At 48.5% G+C, this 12,118-nt stretch overlaps 3 protein-coding genes across 6 annotated transcripts in view; 2 read left to right on the top strand and 1 right to left on the bottom strand.

Annotated features, from left to right (window-relative positions):
- Window positions 1-7,563, bottom strand: part of gucy2g (guanylate cyclase 2g) — a 62,858-nt gene extending 55,295 nt beyond the window's left edge. For both annotated transcript variants that reach the window (XM_003961051.3, XM_029832804.1), the window contains exon 1: window positions 7,491-7,563. In XM_003961051.3, coding sequence (XP_003961100.2) covers window positions 7,491-7,536 — 46 coding nt within the window. In that variant the 5' untranslated portion in view covers window positions 7,537-7,563. The remainder of the gene's footprint in view (window positions 1-7,490) is intronic.
- On the top strand, window positions 1,170-5,136 carry LOC115248888 (long-chain-fatty-acid--CoA ligase 5-like). Of its 3 annotated transcripts, none has more exons than XM_029832893.1 (5): window positions 1,170-1,238; window positions 4,065-4,208; window positions 4,377-4,478; window positions 4,560-4,631; window positions 4,920-5,136. In XM_029832893.1, the coding sequence occupies exons 1-5, from the start codon at window positions 1,185-1,187 to the stop codon at window positions 5,055-5,057; spliced, it is 510 nt and encodes a 169-aa protein (XP_029688753.1). In that variant the 5' UTR covers window positions 1,170-1,184; the 3' UTR covers window positions 5,058-5,136. The 3 variants fall into 3 exon arrangements, with proteins under 3 accessions (XP_029688753.1, XP_029688755.1, XP_029688758.1); XM_029832895.1 differs by having other exon boundaries at window positions 1,170-1,233; window positions 4,063-4,208; XM_029832898.1 differs by lacking the exon at window positions 1,170-1,238 and adding an exon at window positions 3,661-3,732.
- The window catches only part of LOC101073197 (ankyrin-3-like), a 68,674-nt gene continuing 62,873 nt past the window's right edge, over window positions 6,318-12,118 (top strand). Inside the window, exon 1 of the mRNA XM_029832746.1 lies at window positions 6,318-6,622. Within this exon, the coding sequence (XP_029688606.1) occupies window positions 6,587-6,622 (36 nt within the window). The 5' untranslated portion in view covers window positions 6,318-6,586. The remainder of the gene's footprint in view (window positions 6,623-12,118) is intronic.

The following is a 12,118-nucleotide window of genomic DNA, read 5'->3' on the forward strand; positions in this document are numbered from 1 at the left end:
ATAATTTGTCTTCTCATACTGTATATTTATATTTAGAGAGGAAATGCAACAATTTGTCTGAATGCTCGGTAATTAGTTGCGATAGCGAGTCATAACCAGCAGGTGTCAGTGTTGACTCAAATGCTCTATTAAAATCAGAGTTTCTAAAAGGACAGTTGAAATATGGTGAGTTGTTATCATTACTATTCCATTTACTGTGTGTGTGACTGTAGACAGAGCTGCAGGGCCTGACACAGGAGGTGTTCTTTTAATCTGTCTGATATGGAAGAATGTGCTGTGTGCGAGCTAAGCTAATCAAATCAGTGAAGATCTACGTATAATCTCACCATTATGATTTACAGTCTTTTGCTTTGTTTGGGACCTGCTATCTTGTGTTTCCCCCCTCCCTTAGGCACATTTGAATTCTGTGTAACTAGGGACCTCCTATTTTCAATAAAAGAAGGATGGCGGAAGTTGTGCCTCAGAACGTGTTGGAGATCTGTAACTGAGCACATCTCTCCGTTCTCCTTGCAAGTAAAATTCAAAACTGTTGTTTTTGCCTCATTTGTTTTTCTCATGTTTCAGGTCGTTTGAACCTAACACTGTGTCTGTTGTTGTTATTGTTGTTGATGTTGTTTACCAGGGAAGAGGAGCTGTTGATACCTGTGGGTAGTTTTGACTGGTGCCTTGCTTTTTTCAAGCTGTCAGAAATGGTTCTGCTATCAGAAACATTCGGTAAATCAGTTTATTTTCTGATTTAATCTTCTTTTCAGCCAGCGTCTTTCAAACATCTTAGTTTACCAACACAGGCCTTTAGAGATGTTTGCTGCACTCTCAGTTGTAGTGTGTGTCTGTGTGTGTGTGTGTGTGTTTGAGAGAGAGAATGAGATGGAGGGAGTTGGAGCTGCTTAGAGCAGGAAAGAGCTCGAATGTGTCTCCTTTGCTTAATCTGGGCAGTCTCGTTGGCTCCTCTCCCTGTGTGAGTGTTTGTGTGTGTGTGTGTGCGCGCATGTGCGTGCGTGCTTGTTTTTGCGAGCATGAGTGTGAAAGTGGGTGTGAGCGACTGACTGAGTTGGTGTCTGCGCTCGGCGAGAGCGGCTGCCGCTCCGCTCTACTCCGACCATCCATGCTGGATTAAAAACAACATCATCTGTTTTGGACTCACACACACACACACACACACAGTCGCTGTTACAGCCGCTGAGATGAGCGAGGAGGTTAAAGAGAAGGCTCCAGGGAAGGCTCATCGCAAGAAGAAGGTAAAAGAACGCAACAAGCCGGCTCATCTGGCTTCAGCACAACAGAAAAGATTTCCTTTTGTTTATTTATTGGTTTATTCCCGACACACAAGTTAGAGGCTATTTAAACGTTGTTGATGTTGAAGTCAACAAAACGTCGCGGCCGAAACCGTCATGATGCCGTTTTAATCCCCTTTGAATAAACAGACCAGGATATGAGATTCACGGTCACCTTGTGGTACTTGGTTTCCGCGTGAACGTCCTTTCCTGTGGAGTTTTAGGGGTTTTGATTGAGGTGGGAGGACCCGCCGCCCGTTCTGGTGAGACCGGACTGATCCAGAAGGAGCTGAGAAGGGGGATAAGGAGAGGCAAGGACAGCTACAGGAGGAAGCTGGAGGAGCGCCTCAAGGGGAGCAACGCCAGGGAAGTCTGGAGAGGCCTAAAAACCATCTCAGGCCACACAAAGGACAGTGGTAGGGGCCCTGAATCTGGGGGCCAGGACTGGGCAAATGAGTTGAATTCCTTTTTCAACAGATTCGACTGTGCTGCCCCCCCCTCCCTCTCCCGCTCACCAAAGCCCAGACCTGACTGTGCTGTCATATCACCATCCCCCCTCTCCCCCCATAACACCTCCGGTGTTACGCCACCTCCCTCCACCCCCTGCCAGAGCGACCCTCCCAGTCCAACCCCCGTCCTCACCCACCAGGAGTCACACCTCGCCTGTCCATTACAGATGATCAGGTGAGGAAGGAGCTGAGGAGGACCAAGACAAGGAAAGCTACTGGGCCTGATGGCATCAACTCCAGACTACTCAAGGACTGTGCAGATCAGCTCTGTGGAGTACTCCTGCACATCTTCAACCTGAGCCTCAGTCTGGAGAGAGTTCCACTACTGTGGAAAACATCATGTGTGGTTCCGGTTCCTAAGACTGCGCACGCCAGGGAGCCCAACCACTTCAGGCCAGTGGCTTTAACCTCTCACCTGATGAAGACTATGGAGAGGATCGTTCTCACCCACCTCCGACAGCTGGTGGACAGCAAGATGGACCCTCTACAGTTTGCATATTGACCGGGCATTGGTATGGATGACGCTGTCATCTACCTGCTGCACCGGTCACTCTCACACCTAGAGTGCACCGGGAGCACTGTGAGAGTCATGTTCTTTGACTTCTCCAGTGCCTTCAACACAATCCAGCACTGGACTATGCTGTTATAGGCCAAGGCTGCCGGGGTCCGGAAACATGATCACCTGACAGGCCTCTGTCACTCCACTGGGTCATGGTTTCCTCTCCTTTCCTCTCCTCATCAAGCAGACTAGTTATGCTGATTCTTGTGTAGTTTTTCTGCTTCTCCCCCCCCCCCCCCCCCCCCCCCCCCCTATCTATTTGCAGGTATCACTGCCATCGGAGCTGCATAATGACCGCCGGCCCCGTTGAAGTGATTGTGCATATTTTTTGTGTGTGTTTCTGTGCTCTGTGCCTCTCCTCTCCCTCTCCCTCTCCTCTCCTCTCCTCTCCTCTCCTCTCCTCTCCTCTCCTCTCCCTCTCCTCTCCTCTCCTCTCCTCTCCTTCTCCTTTTCCTCTCCCTCTCCTCTTCTTTCCTCTCCTCTTTCCCCTCCTCCTCCTTCTCCTCTCCTCTACCTCCCCTTCACTCTACCTCTCCTCTCCTCTACCCCTCTCCTCTCCTCTCTCTTTACCCAGCCGGCCATCAGCAGGAGGGTCCCCCTACATGAGCCTGGTCCTGCTCAAGGTTTCTTCCTGTTAAAGGGGAGTTTTTCCTTGCCACTGTTGCTTGTCTGGGGTCAGGCCCTGGGATTCTGAAAGCGCCTTGAAACAATTTTGATTGTATAAGACGCTATATAAATAAAGATTGATTTGAGATTGATTTGATCTGACACCCCCTCTCACCCCCTACACGAGACTGTGGGGGCCTTAAGCTGCTCCTTCAGCAGCAGACAGTTACACCCACGGTGTAAAAAGGAACGTTACCGCAGGTCATTCATCCCAACTGCCGTCAGATTGTTCAACATGCACAACACTTAATTGTAGCACCAATAACCCAGGGTTGGCATATTTGCACTAACTAATCATAACTACCTCTGGAATGTCTTATTTGCACATCTTATTTGCACCTTATTTTTCTTCACACTGTCCGACACTCCTGTACATAATTTTTATATTTCTGTATATACTGTACAATGTACATAGCAATGTACATAATTAGAAGAGTCTTTTATTTTTCTTTTTTTCTTTTAGTACTTTCTGTATTGTACACCATGGGCTACCACTGTAACGTGCAATTTCCCCGATGTGGGATCAATAAAGTCTTTTATCCTTATCCTTTACAGTTTAGAACACGTCGATGTCGAACGATCTCAATGTGTCGTGTTAAAGACCTTTTCACATGACTGGTGCACGTATATAACAGGTCATGTCGGGGCGCCGCTGCCGTGTAACATCGTGAAGCTGGTGGACGTCGAAGAGATGAACTACTTCGCCTCAAACGGTGAAGGAGAGGTGAGAGGAGAGGACATGGATTTTCAATAATGGGAGATAATGGTGCTGTTTGTACAGTCCTGGTTCATGGTCAGACGGTCTCTGGATTATCTGTCGGAAGTTCAAAACTCGGGATTGATTTTCCTGGTGCCGAGTTCAGCCACGACTTAAACATTTCTGACCTTCTCAAACGTTTCTTTCTGGTTTGTTCATTGTTTAACTGTTGTTGCTTTGAAACAATAATTCAACAGGCCGAGGAAGCCGCGACTGACTCCTGCTTCAGATCGATAGTTTGAAGCTGTTATCAAACACTCGGCCGGAAGTTGGACGTGTTTGTGTGATTTTCCCAACAGAGCGGCGTCCTGAAGATAATTGACCGGAAGAAGAACATCTTCAAGCTGGCTCAGGGGGAGTACATCGCACTGGAGAAGATTGAGAACGTGTACGTGCGCAGTGGTCTGGTGGCCCAGGTCTTTGTTCACGGAGACAGTCTACAGGTAATCCAGAATCCCTCTAAACCTAGGGTGCCCACATCCAGTCTGCCGGGTTTTCTGTCCTACCAGGCATAAAAGGCTCTCTCCCAGGTTCTTTTACCTGGTGGGACAGAAATCCCAGCTTGAGTCCTGTGGGCGCACCTGCTCTGAACTAACGGCTTCTGACTCTAGTCCTGCCTGGTTGGCGTCGTGATCCCTGATCCGGAGGACCTGCCCAGTTTTGCCAAGAAACTGGGAGTCCAAGGTTCCTTAAAAGAACTCTGCAAAAACACGGTAATGTGCGACTCGATGTCTTTGCATCCCATCGCAGGGGGCAGGAAACTGACTGGATTTGATCTTTTCTTTTCTTTTCAGGAAATTAAAAAAGCCATTCTTTCAGACATGACCAAACTCGGAAAGGAAGCAGGACTCAAGTCCTTCGAGCAGGTAATGTTTAAAAAGTGTACCAAATTAACTTGTATGGTCATAACATGATTTTAATAGCACTTGAATGGAATCATACTGTCGATGTATAGAGTTATGTGGTCTATCCTCCGGTGAGTTCAATAAGATTCTCCAGTTTAATAAGATTCTTAATGTCTAAATATGACTAACCTTGAAACAAAGATGTCGACTTGTTCACATTCACTCTTTCAACTGAGCTTCTTTAATTCGCTCTGCTGCCATGAATAGACTTGTCCAAATGATTTATCTGTATTTTCCTCCTTTGTGCAGGTGAAGGATATTTACCTCCACCCAGAGCAGTTCACCATTGAAAACGGTCTGTTGACGCCAACTTTAAAGGCCAAGAGGGCCGAGCTGAAAACACTGTTCCAGCCTCAGATCAACCAGCTGTATGCAAACATGTCATGAACAAATTAAACCTCTGCTCTGGTCGTGATTTTTGTGGATTGTTCTTGGATTAAACTGTTAAAATGAAAGCAGCAACAAAGATGCGGGTCCACTGTGTGTTGGTTTTGGGGGTGGAAGAGGTCACCCTGGACAGACGTTTCAGCTACAACCTGATTAATTTGTCTTTAAAGCCTCGGCTGACAATGTAGGACAACCACAGAAGTCTAAAATGCTTCTCTTCCAGGTGTTGAAACTATGAATTATATATTTCCCATTTAAACCAATTGGAAGTGAAAATTCTTGTTTTAAAATGAAACTAAACTGTTGCCGCAATTATTCCATTTTAGTACGTTACTGCCCCCGTGTGGCAGAATACAGACTAGCAGCCTTCCGATTAAAAATACTTTGGAAAAATATATTTTAAAAGCTACATTAGTGGGGGAAAATACCTTCTGTGGGTATCAGGCAATTTCTTTGAGAGGAAATTACGTAATGGGATTCAGAATAAGTCCATCCGGAACTTAAAACAAATACATCTGTTACATTTAGACTAGGACTTCTCAACTATCAAAAGTCAATTTTAGTAAATTGATTCCAAGAGTGAAACTCGTGCACAGAGTGATTATTTCAGCTGATTAAAAGCTAAAATTCACTGGCTCAGAGGGGGGAAAAAAGAATATTGTGGAAAAGGTTGAATTGGAGCCTCCTGGTGTCACAGTCTGATTAGTTAATTAACACTAAATATATTTAAAGATTTCCTGAGCCTTTTTAAATAGTCTTGGCCTTTTCCAGTAGGCAGCACCACCATAGAGAAGATCTGTTGGCTGTTCTGAGCGCACCCAGGGAAGGTTAAATGGTATCTCATTCAGCCCTGTCATCTGCTGGTGTTAATGTGTTTTATCACGTTCAGGGTCAGAGCAGCACCCACCAGGAGATTTCAGAGCCCTTCCTGCTTCCATCTGCTGTCATGGAGCTGCTGATGTTAGCAGCATCTGGCTCCTGCCATCAAAATACCAATTCCAGGTTCAAGGACCCTGCCATCCCTGTTTGATTGATTAGAAAACTCAGCCCACTTAAAGGCCCATTGAGACGTTGGACCAGGAGCTGAAGCCTGTTATGGAGCAACCATATATATGCCTCAGCAGTGCCATAGACTCAAAAAGATCCTTCTTTCTACCACAGAACCTGAGTACCGGATGGAGTTGATCGGTTTTGGTGTTTTGGTCTGCGTGTCTGATGTGGTAAAACGGCGCCCCCTAGCGGCGGCTTGCGGCAGCGCCGGCAGCTAGACCCGGGCTGTAGCTGTGGTATCGCTCCGCTACACCTGGCACTTCCAGCGGGAGAACCCGACGGCACCGTCCCCTCCGCCGCTCCGGACACGCTGCTGGACACGGTCGAAGCCTCCAGCCTCTCGTTTAACCAAGAGAGCGATCCGTACGCAAATGCAACACCTTTTTACGGCCTCGGGGTGTTAATCGCTGGATAGAGCTCGCTCTCAGATCCCGGGATTAAAGTTACCTGACAACCGGAGCAGTCGCGCCGTCTCCAACATGGCTTCTTCCGCCACAGGTGACCCCGATGAGCAGGTAAAAGAGTTCAGAAGCTCCCGCTGGGAAGTTTTCTGGTGATTTAAGACACCGTCGTTCTCCCGATTTTACACGGTGATGAAATGGGTCGCAAAGCGCGTCGTTTCGAGTTGAATCCCGCTTGATAAAGTCGTGTTTTCCATGGAAGAAAGAGGAGAAATAGTGCAAAATCTCAACACTCAGTTCAGCCTGAAGAGTCAAGAGAAACTTTCCACAAATCAAACCCCGATTTAAACATTTTCCTCTATTCGAAACCATTTAAAATAACTTGATCTTGATCCAGGAATTCGTCATTAATCTATCTCCCGTTTCTCGGACACCCGTTGCATAAATTCCAAGTGTAACTTGAATAATGAACTAAAACACTGCTTTTATTTGAAGGTCAGCCAGGTTGTTGGACAATAATTCTGCGTGAAGTTTCTCGTCCAATATTTCGATTCCTGTGGATCAGAATATTAATGACGCTTCGTCATAAAAGTGCTTTTACACCACGTGAGACCGGCTTGAATGAAATATTTACTAAAATAAGAATTGAGAACTGCTCCACAGGACGCCGTTGGCGTGTTTCCCCTTTTTAGATGAATGTCTCAACGATTTCATCAGTTTGAATAGAAAGATGCTGAACTTTAAGGTTCCAACAGAGGCAGCTAGACCCCGCCCACGTCCTGACCCCGGAAGTAGGTGGACGCCACGATGACCTGGTGTGTGTGGAGTGTGTGTGGAGTGTGTGTGTAGCCTGGCTTAAGCACCAATAATAGAATCCCTCTGTTTGCATTAAGCTGTGGTAAAGAACATATTTCCATGCAGGGAGGGGTCAAAGGTTAAGTCTTTATAATCAATAACTGCAAAAGTCACCTGCTCAGCTCACCTGTGGGCGGCGGCTGTTTCTCCTGAGCGTCGTGGTGTCCTGTCATCGCCGTGAGAACGTGGCGGTTGCACCAGCGCTCCGGCTTACTGATTGACGCTCTCTGGCTCTCGGAGGGCTTTGGTGAGTAAACATGACCTCGGCTCAGGAGGTAACGCCAGGTGGCCGCGGCGGCGTTTGTTTACAGAGAAGAGGACCTTTCAGCCACGCCGCCGTGCCAACCGCTTCAAAGGGCGTCAGCCGCCTTTAAACCCCGTGTGACCTCCGTCTCCCCAGCACTGTCAGCTTTAGAGACTGTTTACGGTGGCCGAACGAGCCGCGAGCGCGCCTGAACTCCAGACAGCTGCTATCAGCTAGCCTGGTTTAAGCCCCTCGTTAGCTGGTCCAGTCGTTAGTAAAAGACCAATCGAAGGTTCGGACCTAATGAAGCATTTCAGATGCTAAACAGTGATAAGGGGACTTATTTAAAGGTTTTCCCGGAGTCTTGCCTCTTTAAATAATGGCGTTCGGAGGCTAACGGACATTAGCCTGTGGCGTCTCCAGCCCAACATCTGGGTATGGAAGGAGAGGTCGGAGAGTGAAAGAGTACCAGTGTACCAGGAAGAGAATGGGTTCGGACCCTTTGGGAGGGGGCGCGCAGGGTCTGGGTACTGGCTGGCACCAGGGTCTTTCACAGGCTTTTCTACTGTTGTCCTCATGAATGTGTCAGTGTGCTTCGCCGAAGGCCGACGTGGTGCCACGGCGGCGCCTCCCGGCTGCATTTCTGTCCTCACGCCGCTGTGACTCGCACATTTTAGGAGATCAAAACCTCCCTCGGCTTCTAAATCTATGTGTTTCTTGGTTCACCCTGTTTCCCATGATGCACCTGACTCTTTCTACCCACTGGACTGGGGCCGTGCACACCGGGCGGCCCGGGCCTGACTGCAGCACGGCGGTTGTTTACGGGGTGGAGCGGTTGGTACGAGGGGGCGAGCCGGGATGCGGCTCTGCTCCCGTCTCTGCGCAGTTGGTGATGAAGCCATTTTAGGTGTGGAACTGCACCCCCCCGTCTCTCTTTCTTCTTTTTTTACAACCATTAGCGTGTGCGAGCGCTCTGGTCCCCAGACAAAGACTGATTGTAAATCCAGCTCTGGGCTGGAAAGTCCGGGCTCGTTGTGACCGCCGTTGGTGCGTCTGCTCTTTCTCAAGCGTTTCCGATGAAAGAGACGCTCTTTACGAGCCGTGGTTAACCTTTTACGTGACGCTCCTTCACACGCCGGGACGTTGAAGCGTTCTCTTGCTAACACGCTAGCTACGAGCAAATATGAGACTATTAGTTGATGTTTTTATGTTTGCGTGCAGATGCGACGACCAGAGGAGGGATGTGCAGGAACGCCGGAGAAGTGGGACACTTTTCGTGTCTTTGCTTTTCTGCCCTCGTGTCATTAAACGCTGATCTTATCACGCAGCTCGACTTGCATAAACATCGGGATGCCAGATAACCGCCTCTTCCTGTGCCGACCCGGCCGTCGCCTCCTCTCTGGTCATTAGCTCACATCAGCGTCTGAGAGTGCTGATGTGAGAGTGCCGAAACCACCGGCCGCACGTTTCTTGTGACTCAAACACCGGTTTGACGATGGCGGCGGCTGCAGGGGCCTGTCCTCGCTGCGACTTTGACAAGCACACACAAGTCCAGGACGGTGTTGGCACTGGCGAACCGCCACGCCAAACCTGGTGGATCAGGAAAACTGGGTTTTCCAGTCGGGCTTTGGGATGGACGGTGCCGTTTGTGCTGTTGTGTCAGGAATTTCTAGCGTCCACGGGGAGGACGGCGGTTGACTCTCGCTCCGCCGGCGTGCGCAGGCTTCTGCGGTCGAAGTTCACTGCCGCACACCCTGAAACCGACCAATGGGGACGGCAGAAGCGGCGTGTTTTGTCTGCTGCAAGGCTGCACATGACACCCGTCGCTGCGGCGTGGAATGTATCGCACAAGTCTCGCAGTATAAACATGTAGCTATATTTAGAGATGGACGCCTTCTTTGCCGTCTTTCCTCTGATCTGTCCTTCTTGTCTCTACTGTGCCCATTTAAATAGATTCTATTTGTCTCTGGATCCCATTAATAAGCCACCGGTCTTTACTAATCTCTACTTCCTGTAAACCCCTGCTCTTGTTACACTTTCTGGCTATGCTCATGTGACCACAAAGCCATTATCAGTAGAATATTAGCTAATATAGTTTCATGTTACCTCTGGCTTCAGGTACACTCTGTTCTAGTAAAGGACAAAAACAAGAAAAAACCAACACTGAGTGACTTTGAGCTGCTGTTTCTTTTTGTAGAGGAAAAACCCTGGGCTCAGGGGTAGTTTGTGCTGAATCACAGGCAGTAAATCATTATTTCAGACATTAAACAATCTGGCAAAGCGGAAGTGCTTTCTAATGCACGAAATGAAACTAAAATGATTTTACTCTGATAGGACAGGCTGACTTTAGTTTTATGCTTTTACCTACAAGTAGAGTGGTAATATTTCTATTTATAATTTGTCTTCTCATACTGTATATTTATATTTAGAGAGGAAATGCAACAATTTGTCTGAATGCTCGGTAATTAGTTGCGATAGCGAGTCATGGCCAGCAGGTGTCAGTGTTGACTCAAATGCTCTTAAAATTTGAGTTTCGAAAATGACAGTTGAAATATGGTGAGTTGTTGTCATTACTATTCCATTTCCTCAGTGTGTGTGTGGGTGTGTGCGTCCGTGCTTGTTTGTGCAAGCATGAGTGTTTGCTGCACTCTCACTTGTAGAGTGTGTGTGTCTGTGTGTGTGTGTTTGAAAGAGAGAGAGAATGAGATGGAGGGAGTTGGAGCTGCTCAGAGCAGGAAAGAGCTCGAATGTGTCTCCTTTGCTTAATCTGGGCAGTCTCGTTGGCTCCTCTCCCTGTGTGAGTGTGTTTGTGTGTGTGTGTGTGTGTGTGTGTGTGCGTGCGCATGCATGTGCGTGCGTGCGCATGCATGTGCGTGCATGCTTGTTTGTGCGAGCATGAAAGTGGGTGTGAGCGACTGACAGAGTTGGTGTCTGCGCTCGGCGAGAGCGGCTGCCGCTCCGCTCTACTCCGACCATCCATGCTGGATTAAAAACAACATCATCTGTTTTGGACTCTCACACACACACACACACACTCACAGTCGCTGTTACAGCTGCTGAGATGAGCGAGGAGGTTAAAGAGAAGGCTCCAGGGAAGGCTCATCGCAAGAAGAAGGTAAAAGAACGCAACAAGCCAGCTCATCAGGTTTCGGCACAAGAGGAAATATTTCCTTTTGTTTATTTATTGGTTTATTTCCGACAGACAAGTTAGAGGCTATTTAAACGTTGTTGATGTTGAAGTCTTCATGCGGGAAGGGCGGTCTGAAGGGTCCGTCCAGCCGCTGGTTTTTCCTCTCCCCAGTTGAATTTGCAAAGACGGACGAGTGGGCGGAGCTTAAGCCCTTAAGATTGTGGCTCCGGTTCGGTTGCACCGTTGTCCGGTTTTAAGATCGTTTCTTCGAAATATTTAAAAACGTCGCGGCCGAAACCGTCATGATGCCATTTTAATCCCCTTTGAATAAACAGACCAGGATATGAGATTCACGGTCACCTTGTGGTACTTGGTTAGTTTAGGGACCCAGAAATGACCCCCCACAGGGATCTCCAAAAAGACCCCCAGAGAGACCTCCAGAAAGACCCCCACAGAGATCTCCAAAAAGACCCCCACAGAGACCCCCAGAGAGACCTCCAGAAAGACCCCCACAGAGATCTCCAGAAAGACCCCCGCAGAGATCTCCAAAAAGACCTCCGCAGAGACCCCCAGAAAGATCTCCAGAGAGACCCCCAGAAAGATCTCCAGAAAGTCCCCCAGAAAGATCTCCAGAAAGTCCCCCAGAAAGTCATCCAGAAAGTCCCCCAGAGAGATCTCCAGAAAATTCTCCAGCTCTGAGCTGACTCAGCGTTCTCTGCTGAGTGTAGTTCCTCTTCTTGATGAATCACTTCCCTCAATTCGTCCATCTCCTAGCAAGTTATTTCTTGTCACAGTTAGATCCGTTAATACTCCAAATATTCTCCCCCTCCGTTTCTTCTGCTCCTCTCCGTCTTCTCTGCCTTCATCCTCCACCATTCTTTATCCTCCCTTTCTGCGGCTCTCTCACCCTGTTCTCCCGCATTTCACCCTGTTCTCCCGCATTTCACCCTGTTCTCCCGCATTTCACACAGGTCTTTTCAGGAGGCCTCTGTGGGGGTATTTTTGGGGTCTTTCTGAGGGTGTCTTTGGAGGTCTCTCTGGGGGTCACTTTAGAGGTCTCTCTGGGGGTCACTTTAGAGGTCTCTCTGGGGGTCTCTCTGGAGGTCTTTCTGGGGGACTTTCTGGGGGTGTCTTTGGAGGTCTCTCTGGGGGTCACTTTGGAGGTCTCTCTGGGGGTCTTTCTGGGGGTGTCTTTGGAGGTGTCTGCGGGGGTCTTTCTGGGGTTCTCTTTGGAGGTCTCTCTGGGGGTCACTTTGGAGGTCTCTCTGGGGGGTCTCTGCGGGGGGTCTCTGGCAGTCTTTCTGGGGTCTCTCTCCAAAGATGACCTCCAAAGACACTCACTTTCTCCAAAGACACCCCAGAAACATCTTTCGAGGTACCT

Source organism: Takifugu rubripes, chromosome 1, assembly GCF_901000725.2.
Source record: "Takifugu rubripes chromosome 1, fTakRub1.2, whole genome shotgun sequence".
Taxonomy (NCBI): Eukaryota; Metazoa; Chordata; class Actinopteri; order Tetraodontiformes; family Tetraodontidae; genus Takifugu; species Takifugu rubripes.

Excerpts from the sequence above, each read along its gene's own strand:
- LOC115248888 (XM_029832893.1), top strand. The coding sequence starts at position 1,185 with ATGAGCGAGGAGGTTAAAGAGAAGGCTCCAGGGAAGGCTCATCGCAAG. Across the intron at positions 1,239-4,064 it reads AGGCTCATCGCAAGAAGAAG|AGCGGCGTCCTGAAGATAAT; the intron begins GTAAAAGAACGC and ends TTTTCCCAACAG. Across the intron at positions 4,632-4,919 it reads GACTCAAGTCCTTCGAGCAG|GTGAAGGATATTTACCTCCA; the intron begins GTAATGTTTAAA and ends TCCTTTGTGCAG.